This window comes from Eleutherodactylus coqui, chromosome 6, assembly GCF_035609145.1.
Source record: "Eleutherodactylus coqui strain aEleCoq1 chromosome 6, aEleCoq1.hap1, whole genome shotgun sequence".
NCBI classification, from domain to species: domain Eukaryota; kingdom Metazoa; phylum Chordata; class Amphibia; order Anura; family Eleutherodactylidae; genus Eleutherodactylus; species Eleutherodactylus coqui.
The window spans coordinates 36921843-36934793 of record NC_089842.1 but is presented as its reverse complement, the minus strand read 5'-3'; the positions used below and the strand labels follow the sequence as shown (position 1 = coordinate 36934793).

At 44.3% G+C, this 12951-nt stretch overlaps 1 protein-coding gene across 2 annotated transcripts in view; it reads left to right on the top strand.

Moving 5' to 3' along the window:
• Positions 1 to 10887, top strand: part of CLMP (CXADR like membrane protein) — a 125752-nt gene extending 114865 nt beyond the window's left edge. For both annotated transcript variants that reach the window (XM_066606601.1, XM_066606602.1), the window contains exon 7: positions 737 to 10887. In XM_066606601.1, coding sequence (XP_066462698.1) covers positions 737 to 926 — 190 coding nt within the window. In that variant the 3' untranslated portion in view covers positions 927 to 10887. The remainder of the gene's footprint in view (positions 1 to 736) is intronic.
• The last annotated feature ends 2064 nt before the right edge of the window (positions 10888 to 12951 follow it).

Here is a 12951-nt window from a genome sequence, read left to right as displayed (position 1 = left end):
GAGATATGAATTGTCAAAAATTATGCATCTCAGTGACCTTTCAAAAACCTTGCCCTACTGTATTTCTTGACCACATGACCTGATGGGCCTGAAAATTGAATTTTTTAAATACATTCGACTAACGAACAAATGTGCAAAGTTTCTTAAAAACCGGAGGTGGTTGGGTGTTATCCCTTGGGTGATTTGTCCTGGGATGACCCTGATACTAATTATGTAAGTTCTTTTGCTTGAGAAAGGGGGCAAGTTGTTTGTAGTTGCCCGAAACATGTCCCAGTCTGTCACTCTCTCCAGCTTACTACAATAAATATATGGCGCCTCTCTGATAGTCTACTTGGTTTGGATCGGCATCCCTTGACCTAAAAGTGATTGATTTACATGCGTTTTCGGATTCGGGGTGGGGTTAGTGTGTTTCACTACCCCTTTGTGAAGTAAGTTTTGTAGTTTCTACACTATACCCTTCCTTTATGTACTCAGCCGGTAGTGTTGGCCATCCTAGCTGGTGTTGTTTGTCTCTTGGATGTTCAGATTATGAGTTTGCTCAACTATAGCAACTTCTCTTCTCTATTATACACTAGTAATGTCCAACCTGTGTCTCCCACCTTTAAAATTATTCGTTACGTCTGGGCATGCTGGGAGTTATAATTCCACTACAGCTAGAGAACCATAGACTGGAAACCACACTTTTAGGCCATGCTGTCCATTAACTGATTTTTTGGGGGGAATAACTCTATTACAGGGAAGATGCAGAAGCACCTAAAGCTGGCCTAATGAAACCTGGATCATCTTCCTCAGGCTCCAGAAGCTCCCGCTCAGGTTCTTCATCTACTCGGTCTACAACCAACAGTGCCTCCCGTAGCCAACGAACACTCTCAACACAGGAAGCTCCTCAGGGGGACTCAAGGCATCATTGCCTGGAGCAGATATGAAGGACCAGAAGCAGAGCTGGGTTATCTAAGACACAAGATCTTAATAAAAGAATGTATGTGTCCTTTGTGCCACCAGGTTAAAGACATTGGGCCTCCTGCCTGGACAAGCTTTCCTAAGAGGTCTTCTTCACTTAAAAGTCTTTACAGATCACAGATTTGGCTTATTCACCAGTAGAGAATTCGCACCTTTCCAATAAGCAGACGACAAAACTATAGAGTGAACCGAAGACACCCTGACTAAAAAAAACAGGTAAAAGGAATTGTATGAAGAACATGAACTCTAAAAGGGAATGTGAATATAAGTTCTACAGATTGTAAAGGCTTCACGTCACGGACAATTGGAGGAATGAAGATATTACGTTAATGAACTATGTAGCAATGTGAATTGTTTTTGTAAGGGAAAACTTCCAAATACTTTATGTTGAAGGTACGATATAACATTTGACGATTTGTTCTATGAGGGAAATATTTTTTTATATGGTTATTGTTTTTGACTGTGAGAAATTCAGTGTTCCGTAAAGCAGACAACTCAATGGGTTGATCCGCCCGTAGACACGTCCAATCTGGTTAAGACGTTTAACACCTTACGGGGCTCCAGATGGCTACTATAATTGCTACCAAAAAAATGGCATCTGGCTCCTAACTTTTTTAGACTCGAGAGTCAAAGGCACCCAACTGTTATTTTTTTAGCCTAGAGCCCTGCTGCATAGACATAATATAAAACATAGCTTTTAGCTGCCTGCAGCTATAACCAGAAGGAGAGCATGGGAGCTCATTGCATACTATGTTATTACTCAGTTCAATGTAAAATAAAAGGATGTAGTAAGAGGCTATGCTCCCTCTAGGGGTGACTGCTGGTAGCCAGATCGCAGAGTACATTGTTTTCGGCTTTGAGGGGTTATGCAGTGACAAAGTGCTCAGCCTGCTGCAAAAACATAAGAAAGGCTTGCACACCCAATCCGATCCCCACTCCGATGGTGCCTGGACCATGCTTCACTCTACTCCCTGCTGCAGCAGCTACAATGTCACTAAGAGCTGGACATGTGACTGCTGCAGCCAATCACTGTCCTCACTTCGGGTGGTCATTGTCAGGACATCATTGCTGCTGTAGCAGGAACTGGAGAGTAGTGAGGGACCCGGCACCATAAGAGTGCAAGCGGGGGGTGAGGCTAGAGCACTTTTGTGGTTTACAGCAGGCTGAGCTGATTACCAAAAATTGTTGGCACTGGATACTAGTCTAATATGCCAAGGTCGGACAGTCCATAGTCTACTCTAAGTGATTTCTTCTTTTTTTAACATGTCATGAAAATTGACTTTATTTTGTCAACCAAAAATATATTTTTTGGCTACTAAATGTTTAGGCTTAGGGCTCTTTTACACACGACGACCTGTTGGGTGCAGATGCCTAACAGTCGTCCCAGCGATAATAGTTTTTACACAGGAATGAACATCACTAGTGAATGGAGGCAGAGCGGGCCGGGGTTCGATCCGGACTGCCCGCCTCCATTCACAGTAAACAGGCAGCGGTTCATAGATGAAAGACTGCCTGTTTACAGGGGCCGATCCGTCGTTCAGTCAGGCATGCATTTACACTGAACGATAACCGTTCAGATTCCTGCTGGATGTTGGAATCTGAAGGATCGGCCCGTGTAAAAGGGACCTGAGGAGTTAAAGGTGCCCGAATCCATTTCTGTTGGCCTGGAGCCCTGCCTTAAAGGCTCTAAACACCTTTGCAACTATTTTTTTAATTATACCAATGCATCTAATATGGAGAAAGTTTTCAATAAGTTTTGATTTAAACATTTCTTATCGTTTTGCTTATACAGCTCCTACGCATCTTCATACAGGCAATACACAAGCCAAGTAAAGGCCCCATGCCCAGGGCCAGATTGGATTCCGACTGCGAAATCTTGCATTGGAATCAGACCCAGTGCCCCCAGAGACCCCATAGTCACCTCTCCGGATCTGCTGCCAGCATCTTGGCTGGCGAGCCAGCGCACATGCGCAGTGCAAGACATGACGCGGCGGTGCTGGGCTGTGACGCGATTTCCTGCGATACTTACGCTGTGCTCACCGTGGAAGTATCGCAGGAAGGACGGCTTCCAATGACTGCAATGGAAACCGTTCATGCGGTTTTACACACAAATTAGAACATGCTGTGATTCGCCCCCGCGAGCGGAAAATCGCAATTCATTTCCGCTCATGGGCAGGGGAGAATCATTTAACGTAGCATGTCTATGGACGGACATTGCTGCAGAATTCGCGGCGGGCGTCTGACCGCAGCGATAATCCGCCTGTGGGCGATAGTCAGATCATGCAGTAATACTTACTTTCTTCCACCTTTAATATTATAGCATGTAAATATTACGCAGCACTTTATCACTTGAAATTACGGATTCTGTCCTCATTGGGGCTCACAATTCACCTATTAGCATGCATTTAAAGTGCGGGAGGGTACCAGAGTACCCGGAGGAAATCAACGCAAACACTTTCTTCCATCTGTGCCCAACTTCGTGCTAACATACATTCATTAAATCAGTGTTTCTCAACTCCAGTCCTCAGGGACCCCCAACAGGTCATGTTTTCAGGATATCCTATGGTAAGAACACCTGTGGCAATGTCTAAGGCAGCGACAATAATTACATCACCAGTGCAATACTGAGGAAATCCTGAAAACATGACCTGTTGGCGGTCCCTGAGGACTGGAGTTGGGAAACACTGCATTAAGGCTGGATTCACATGAACGTTTATCGGCTCGGTTTTCACTTCGAGCCGATATACGTCGTCCTCATCTGCAGGTGGGGGAGGCTGGAAGAGCCAGGAGCAGGAACTGAGCTCCCGTCCCCTCTCTGCCTCCTCTCCGCCCCTCTGCACTATTTGCAATGAAAGGAGGTGGGGTGGGGGCGGGGCTAAGTTACAAGAATTTTTTGCGTAACTTTTTATATGCATAAATACACTGTGCATTTACGTGAGACTGCCGATAAGCAGAAAAACGCAGGGCAATAGCTTTTTTTAGCCCATGAACATGCTATGTATTTGCGGACCAACATATGCATACGCCCGTCTGAATGCACCCGACAACGAGCTGGCAAAAGGATAATATGTCGCAGAATAGGTATATTATTAGAGTGTTATAATAATAGCATTAAAGCCGACCATAAACAACTTCCATTTAGTACAAAAGGAGATAAGAAACTCTGTAAGAAATCTTATTGAAGAAAAATGCCTTTTTCTCAATGTATCAGCCTCATAACAAACCGAATGGAGAAAGAGAGAGAAAAGTATACGGAATGGCCCATTTACATGGGACAATTATCGCTCAAAATTCCTTCAAACAATCGAATTTGAGCAATAATCATGCAGTGTAAATGCAAAAAATGTGTTCACTATTCGTTATGACTGACTTTCAGTCAGCATAAAAACTATCAGTGGATCGTGGGGCTTCACAGTCCGTATAAATGATCCCCGCTCAGGGCTTCACTTGAAAGGTGAAGCGATGAGCGAGAAGCCCAAGATCCAGTGGTGAGGTTTTTCAATGTAAAAGGCCATAAGGGTCCATTTGCAAATATACCGGTACTTTGTTTCTTTTTACATGTATTGGGACAGTAAAAACATTTGGTTGCAAAGGTGGACATAGCCTTTAAGAATACTTAAAGGGAACCTGTACTTAAGAATAGCATGAAGTAATAACGGACACACTAATTCCAATGGTCTTTGACTTATGAGCCAAGCAGCCCATAAGTTGGACTCAGCCTGTCTGTCCCTACTGTACGGTGTCCCCGGTGATGGCAGCAGTAGGTATGTGACAGGGTTCATTTAAAGTCACAGAACGGTCTTTACTTCTATGTCTTCTAGTGGGTAATGCTTCTGTCAGCTGCACAAATAGTCATTAGAGCATCACTACATGACTTGCTAAGAACCAGTGACAAATTTCCTGTGTGCTTCAGCAGTGTCACCAGGTCCTAGACTAGTAATTCATTCTACAAAGCGCCTACCTCTGCTGCGTGCAGACAGTGGGGTGTACAGTGACTGTACTTCTGCTGGGTGCAGACAGTGGGGTGTACACTGATAGTACCTCTGCTGCATGCAGACAGTGGGGTGTACAGTGACTGTACCTCTGCTGGGTGCAGACAGTGGGGTGTACACTGATAGTACCTCTGCTGGGTGCAGACAGTGGGGTGTACACTGATAGTACCTCTGCTGGGTACAGACAGTGGGGTGTACATTGCCGCTACATCTCCTGGGTGCAGACAGTGGGGTGTACAGTGACTGTACCTCTGCTGGGTGCAGACAGTGGGGTGTACATTGCTGCTACCTCTGCTGGGTGCAGACAGTGGGGTGTACATTGATGCTACCTCTGCTGGGTGCAGACAGTGGGGTGTACACTGATACCTCTGCTGGGTGCAGACAGTGGGGTGTACATTAATGCTACCTCTGCTGGGTGCAGACAGTGGGGTGTACATTGATGCTACCTCTCCTGGGTGCAGACAGTGGGGTGTACATTGATGCTACCTCTGCTGGGTGCAGACAGTGGGGTGTACACTGATAGTACCTCTGCTGGAACTCTTATTCAATGCTAAATGCTGTTATGATGGTAAGAAAAAAAGACTTCTGAAAGGGAATCCTTAGTATGAAAGATCTGGGGGAGCGGATGGGGGGACAAAAAATGTTTAGCCAAGCCACTGCAATAATTAGACAGTACAATCTTTTGTATAAGCTAAAGGGCTTACTAGTCTCATCAGGTCTGAACTAGGTATGAAATAAACGTATAGCCCTCCACCATTAGGGCTTCAATGCTTGTACCTGGAGCAAATGTATAAAAAAAAAATAACATTTATAGACAATATTTCTATGAGATTATTACCACTGTAAGCTGATTATTACTTTGAGTCCGGTTTCAGTCCAGTTTCACATCTGTGCCAGAACCTCCGTCACAGATCCTCCTCGAAGTACCGGAAGAAAAAGCACTTTTTGCTTCCATCCAAAAGATAGGCAGCTGGGTGGAAAGCGATTGGACCCCATTATAGTCAATGGGGTCCATCTGGCACTGTTCGGTTCCGTCCAAAGACGGAGCAATTTGGCCTCGGGGATTCCCCATCCCTCCTCCCCGAGTAGAGCAGGAAAGCAGGATCCCGAGCGCAGATGTGAAAGCGACCTCATGGCCCATTTAAACACAACGATTATCGCTCAAAATTCGCTCAAAAGCCGTCTTTTGAGCGATAATCGTTGTGTGTAACTGCACTGACATTGTGCAATTTTTGTTAAACCGTCATTGTCTTTGAGCATGCTGAAAGATCAGTGATCAGTTATCAGAAATTCACTGCGGGATACAGCTGATACCATTGTTTCAGCTGTATCTCGCTCCCTGAAGACAGGCTGGGTATGAAGAACAGATCTGTCCAGCTGTGTTCTCCATACCCTGCTTGGAGCGCTCAGCTGTATAACAGCTGGGCGCTCCAAGCAGAAAACAGCTGGATGCAGAAGACAAGCGGGGCCACCCTGCTTGTCTTCTGCATCCTCCACTCAGAGCACTTGGCTGTATAACAGTCGGGCAGTCTGAACGGGGAACAGCTGGATGCAGAAGACAAGCATCCCCGCTTGTCTTCTGCATTCCCTGCTCGGAGCCCAAGGTGATCGCTCAACGTTGAACGATCACCTTGCCCCGTAAATAGACACAACGATTATCGCTCAAAAGTCGCTCTAAAGACATCTTTTGAGCGATGGGTCCTTAGAATATTCTATCATAGCATTAAGTCAGAGGATGACCATTTACATGCAGAAATAAACTATACATTGAATGGCCACTTTATTATAGATACCAGCCCATTCTCAAGTGAAGCTCCCCTGCGTGATATCAGACCCCGGAGCGCAGCATAAAATGACATGACTGGTTTTCCATGGATCAGTTTTAGTGTGAATCTGGGAAAATCAAGTGATCTGAGCGACTTCTAATGAGGCCTGGTCATCGGTGGTAGACTAGTTAGGGCTAATATTTCAACGTTGTGGGGTTTTCTCGTGTGGCGGTAAGGAGAGTATATCTATAATAATGGCGTGATTGAGGAAAAACATCCATCGAAAAAGGATGCTGTGGCCGGAAACAGCTTGACAACAAAAAAGGACAGAGATGGACATCAGGCCAACAGATATATCTGGTTTGCTTGACCATGCTCCAACACCGAAGCTCAAACTAACTTGCCCAAATTCACTATTCGGGGTTCCTTAGCACGGATGGGCTATAACCGCAGGTGATCACTTCCAGCACCATTATGTATCAGAGATACAGAAAAGCAAGACTTCAGCGGGCAAAGAAGCACAAAAATTGGACGAATGACCAGAGGAAAACCATCACATGCTCAGATGAATCCAGATTTCTGTCGTACCATGCTGGTGGGAGGTGAGACTTTGGAATCAATGACTCCTTCCTGTAAGCTGATCAGTCCTCGTCAGACCTCCATCTAATTTGCAGCAACTGCAAGAAGCTTCCAGTCCGCAGGGGTTGATATCCGTGCAGAACGATTTCATCACATGATGGACCGCCAAGGTTCTGAAGGCTAAAAGGAGGTCTAATGTGCTACTAGATGGGGATCTCTAATAAAGTTGCTATTCAGTGTATCTCACTAACCGGAAGGATCAATTTTATGGCCATTGATTAATTTCACATATGAGCTCACTTAACTAACGTCGCCCGTACACATTACTTTAGTTTTCAAAGCAGCTTTCAGCCGCGAAGCTTGGATAGATGAAATCACGTAACTGCGGCAATTAACGGTAAAGCCTTATGCAGTTTTGCAGCATTGCTGTATCTGTAAAGCCTTATAAAAGAAACAACGATCGCTTCTTGAGTTTCTTCCAATTGTATCAATTATAATTGCTACATTTCAATGGGCCGCAGACATAAATGAGGGGACTTTAAAGGGGAACTTTGGGGAAATGTTTACATATGCAGCTTGTTTTGGGCAGTTTGATGCTGTTCTCTATAGTAACAGCTGATACTTATTAGCCAGTAGTTCAGACAAGGTTATCTATCCAGCCTACGGACAGCTCCATCTGAAGGACCGGATGTTCCGCTGTTCTGGTAAAAGCACTGTAAAATAAGCCATAATGATCAGTCAGTTAGCGATGTGGACATTGTAAAAAAAGAACTGTCACAGCCCAAAGTGACCAATAAACTATCTTTTTTTTCCTTGTAGTCTATCAGAAATAGCTTAAAATTGTATTTTACTGCCTAATTGACTTACTTTATCTAATCTGCACCCACTCTCATATCTAACACAACACCAGCTGTCTTGGATGACCCTTCCTGAACCACGACCGATTTCCTGTCTATGTAATAGAAAAGTCCGACATTTTGGCACACACCATATTTGCACTAAAATTTGAGAATTTGGCCACCTCTTGCTACTTTTAAAAAGTGGGTGGGCTGATCCAGGGGGCGGGGCTAGCATAGATTTTTCATTGCTAATGGTATGTGATCACCCTGAGGCCGCGCTCAGCAGCTGTTATTCGCAGCGTGCTGCCCGTACTGTCATTCTGTACCTGCTGCGTGACGCCCATCGGCATGCATTATCTTCGCGTGTCCGTGCGCATAATATGCGCCAAGAGAGTGCATGCTGTGATTTTTGTTGTTTGTCATTTTTCGGGCAATTTCTATGAGCGATAACATGGCGGCCTACGGGATATTGGTACCGCATATTCCGCGTGCAAACCTGAGTGCGGAATATGCTAAACCAACACGCTCATGTGAGAATGCTCTGAGTTAGAGGTGCTGGCTGTACTCCATCCATATTCGTGTTAAACAATAAGACCGAGTTGCCCAAATATGTTAAAAAGTACCTTCCATTTAATGTGGGTTCATTTGGTAAAGCATATGGTTGGCGACTACTTTGTCTTTTTCACTCATTTTTTTCATTCTCCATGTGGTTGCAAACAGAGAGGGAAGGAGAGGCGAAAATAAAAAACTAATTTATACATCCTCATTGGACGCAATGAAAAACATTTTGTATCCGTATCGGCCCGGGGTGCTCAGGGCCCACCGTTAAAGTTTATTCTGGGAGCCCAGTGAGCAGTTACATGCAAATATTACATTCTAGGATGCTGTATGTATTTCAATGGAAATACAGCATCGTGTGCCATTCGGGCAGGGGGTTTGGGGGCCTACTCCTGACTCAGAGCCCACCGGGGGATTCACCTATTCTCCTCTGTCCGAGCCTTCTTTGCATTGCCCCACATGTCCATTTCTTACACGATAATAAAGTAAAAGCTGTGATAATTACTAAAAAAAAACCTGAAAATGTTTGAATCCCAAATGATAAGTATTCTTACCAACGAGGATGATTTTCACAGGAATCCTCTGTATGGGGAAGCGCAGTCTGCTGCTCTAGCCTTTCCCATCCAGTTGAAAAAAAAGTATGTTGAAGTCTACCACCCCAACAGAAGCCAAAGGGACACTCTATTGGCATTGATCGCATCAATGGAAGCCTACAGGTGATATTACCTACATTTCCCCTGCATCGGATGCGAACGTATGGCCACACTTAGCAGTCCCCAATAATAGCAGCTGAGCAGTTCTAGTAGCTCGATAGGATTTTGTCCACTTAGGGCATGTAACTATGCAACAATGCCAATGATAATCATGTGTAGGCCATATCCATAGGTAAATCCAAACTATCGGGCTACAATTTATCACCAGGCTCATTTGCTGATAGCGATATCAATGCATGAAGTTCAATAGGAGCTCGTTTTGCCTCATCTTATGCTCAACGCTCCTCAATAATCACCATCAGGAATTGTCTAGAACCTTACAGACCAACAAGTCCAATGCCAAGAAAGCATCGTTGGGAAATTTGAGGTTCTATGCAATTACTGGGAATACAGGAAGGAAGAGAAGCAGCAAAACAGCCAAGCAGTCATTATAAAATCACTGTATCATCCGACGATGTGGGACGGCGGAGGGGAATGATGTAGGTCAGCAGAAAGACGCCTCCACATTCATTCATTCGTTTCTTGATGCAAAAAAAGATGTAAATGTTGACAATTTTGCATGAAAATTTGAGACTTTTCTTGACAATCACCAGTATTGAAAAAGCACTAAATAGTGGGCAGGATTTACTAGTTTTAGGGCTCCTTCACACAGGTTTATGCAGTTTTCGGTCCGTGAATACGAAGAGTATTCATGGACTGAAACCATGTGCATTACCTGCTTTTGTATCCACACGCATGCAAAAAAAAATACAAGACGGTCTCGTTGATTTTAACCCTTTCCAATCCACTGTCTGACGTCTTCCAACATCCTGATTGAAGGCTGTACAGCTACGATGTCTGAAGACGTCCGGCAGGGTATTCTTACTTTATATTACTGGCCGCTCTGTTGTTGGCGGCCTCTCCAGCATGTCACATACTGCAGTACTGGCTCTAGCCAGCAGATGGCGCCATTGAATAATGGCAGAAAGAGAAAGCATCCTAGGAAACCCTGAATCCAAAATTGGATTGCAAATGGTTAAGGGACTATTTCAGAGCACAAAAGGACTGGCTGCATTTTTGCGTAAATACGTGCATGAAAAATGCAGGTCTGAATCCCCCAATGCAAATCAATAAGGATTCAGTACTTCATATTACATGCGTAAAAAATTCACAGATAATACGAAGCATATATATGCCTGTGTGAATGAGCCCTTAGGGGGATGTTAAATCCACGGTTTTCAAAGCAGTTACTTTTTTTTAAAGGTTAAACATGTAAGATAATTGTATTTCATCTACAAAAAATTGCAGCCGCATAGAAAATAGCTGCAAAAACAGATACTGCTTTTCCAATATGGTTTTAACCACACCTCGGTCGTGACCTTTAGCGGATTCAATAATGCTAAAGTCAGAAAACAGCGCAAATTTTGGCGCAAATCTATGCTTCCTCATAGCATAACTTATTAGGAGGTGAGTCTCCCTTTAATAAATCTGGTGCAATTCACGCAAATGATCTTTTTCTTACACCGCATATGAAACATCAGTCTTAATAAACGTGGGTCACGGTCTTTCTCAGAGAGACCTCAGGGAACATCAACAGTTAATAATGGCTCATTATAATTGCACAATTTTTATTCTCAAAACCTAATTAAACATTTTAATTAAAAAAAAAGGAACCAGAATCGGGATTAGGAAATGTTGTTAATTACAGTATGGCGGGCTTCAAGTAGTCTTGATTTAATCTAGAGGTTTTCCCCGGATCCTCTGACAGACCTATACCTATAATGACTTCTGAGTCATGTAATAGCGCGTCTCTCATAAGACTTACAATGTTATGATCTAGTAATACCTTCTACTGGTTGTCTTTTTGCAAGTAAGAAAAGCCGGTTCCGCCACAGATGCGGCTAAAACCACCGTCCAGAACCGGGCACCTGAGCTGAAACCAAACTAACCACATTATACCATCTCCCACCACTTCCGCTGCTTTCCAGTTCCCCGCCGCTCTGTCCTTCTAGGTATTGACTGTTGCAAGTCCATGTTGACAAGTTTCAGGAAGAACAGGCAGGGATTCAGTAAGTGCCTGTTGTGTCTAAATGGGCCCCTACATGAGAGGTCGGCGTGGAGACTTCCGCACCAAATACACAGAGGTCGGAGTGGAAGCCTCCGTGCTGACCTGCGTATAGTGACCGCCACTTGTAACTGCAGGCATGGCTCCCATTGATTTCAATGAGAGCTGTGCCTGCAGTTACAAGTGCCGGCCACTACACAGAGGTCGGTGTGGAGACTTCCGCTCCGACCTCTGTGTATTTGCGGTGCAGACAGCATGCGCCCGCTCACCTGATCAGTCAGGATCCTGAGCGACTGACTATTGATGACCTATCCTGATGATAGGTCATCGATAGTATTTCCCTGTAAAACCCCCTTTAAGGCAATATCAGAATGTCTAATGTTGCATTGGTTAGTTAAAGTTATTACTCCACATTGATGGGATCACATTCTTTATCTGACCAAACATTTCTAACCATGTGGATGGGACACTTCACAAAACACTGGCAAGTTATAATCCTGGCCAACTGTGTATGAACAGTCATTCTCCATCTAAACTAATGGAAAGTATAGAGCTACTCAAACCGGCCCATGCTGGGAATCCTACCCGCAGGTCATAAGACTATACTAGAGATGGAAATCTTTTTTATACTGTGGACTTGTATGGATGACACTACACCAAGATACCATAAGAACCCAACCTAAACCACTAGCTAAGGGCTGCATGCCATAATCACTTGTCTAGGGTTGTTCCCTAGATAATCCAGGTATGCCTCTACATAAAGGAAATTCAGGTATATAGATATATAGATTTATCCTGGAAGCATTACTCTGTATTTCCGTACATAAGCAGAACTCAAGTTCTTTTTTTGCCTGTTCGCTTGTGAGTTCAAAATGGGAGACTGGGACATAAAAGGTCCGATAATGAGTTGAATGAACCTCCAATGAATATTCGTATCCGATTATTACCCCGAGTGAACTGGGCAGCGATCAGCCGAAAAACACAACCAGATGCTGATTTGTTGGCAGATGGCACTGCAAAAACTATTGTTGTCGGCAGCACAACTCCCCGTAAAACCTCACTTCTAATACTGTCAATGAGTGCAATGTAAGGGGACTACAGATGAGCGAGCACGCTCGTTTAAGGCTGGTGCTCGATCGAGCATCGGTCTTGTCAAGTAACTGATTACTAGACCGAGCAGCATGCTCGAATGGTGCTCGGTCGAGTAATCATTTACTCGACAAGACCGATACTCGATCGAGCATCAGCCTAAAGAGGACATTAAATCGAGAGTTAGTGTTGTGCAAACCGAACCAGTAGAACCAGTTTGGGGTTAAACTTTGCTAAAAGCTCGTTTCAGCACGAACCCAAATCGAGCTTTTAGCAAAGTTCTAACTGAAACAAGTCCAGTTCACTCAACACTAGACCTGAACACTGGTGTAGAAGACATCGAAGAGCTATAAAAGCCCTGTGTAACACACCACGAGTGTTATGCAAGGGTTTTATGGCTCTTAGACAGTA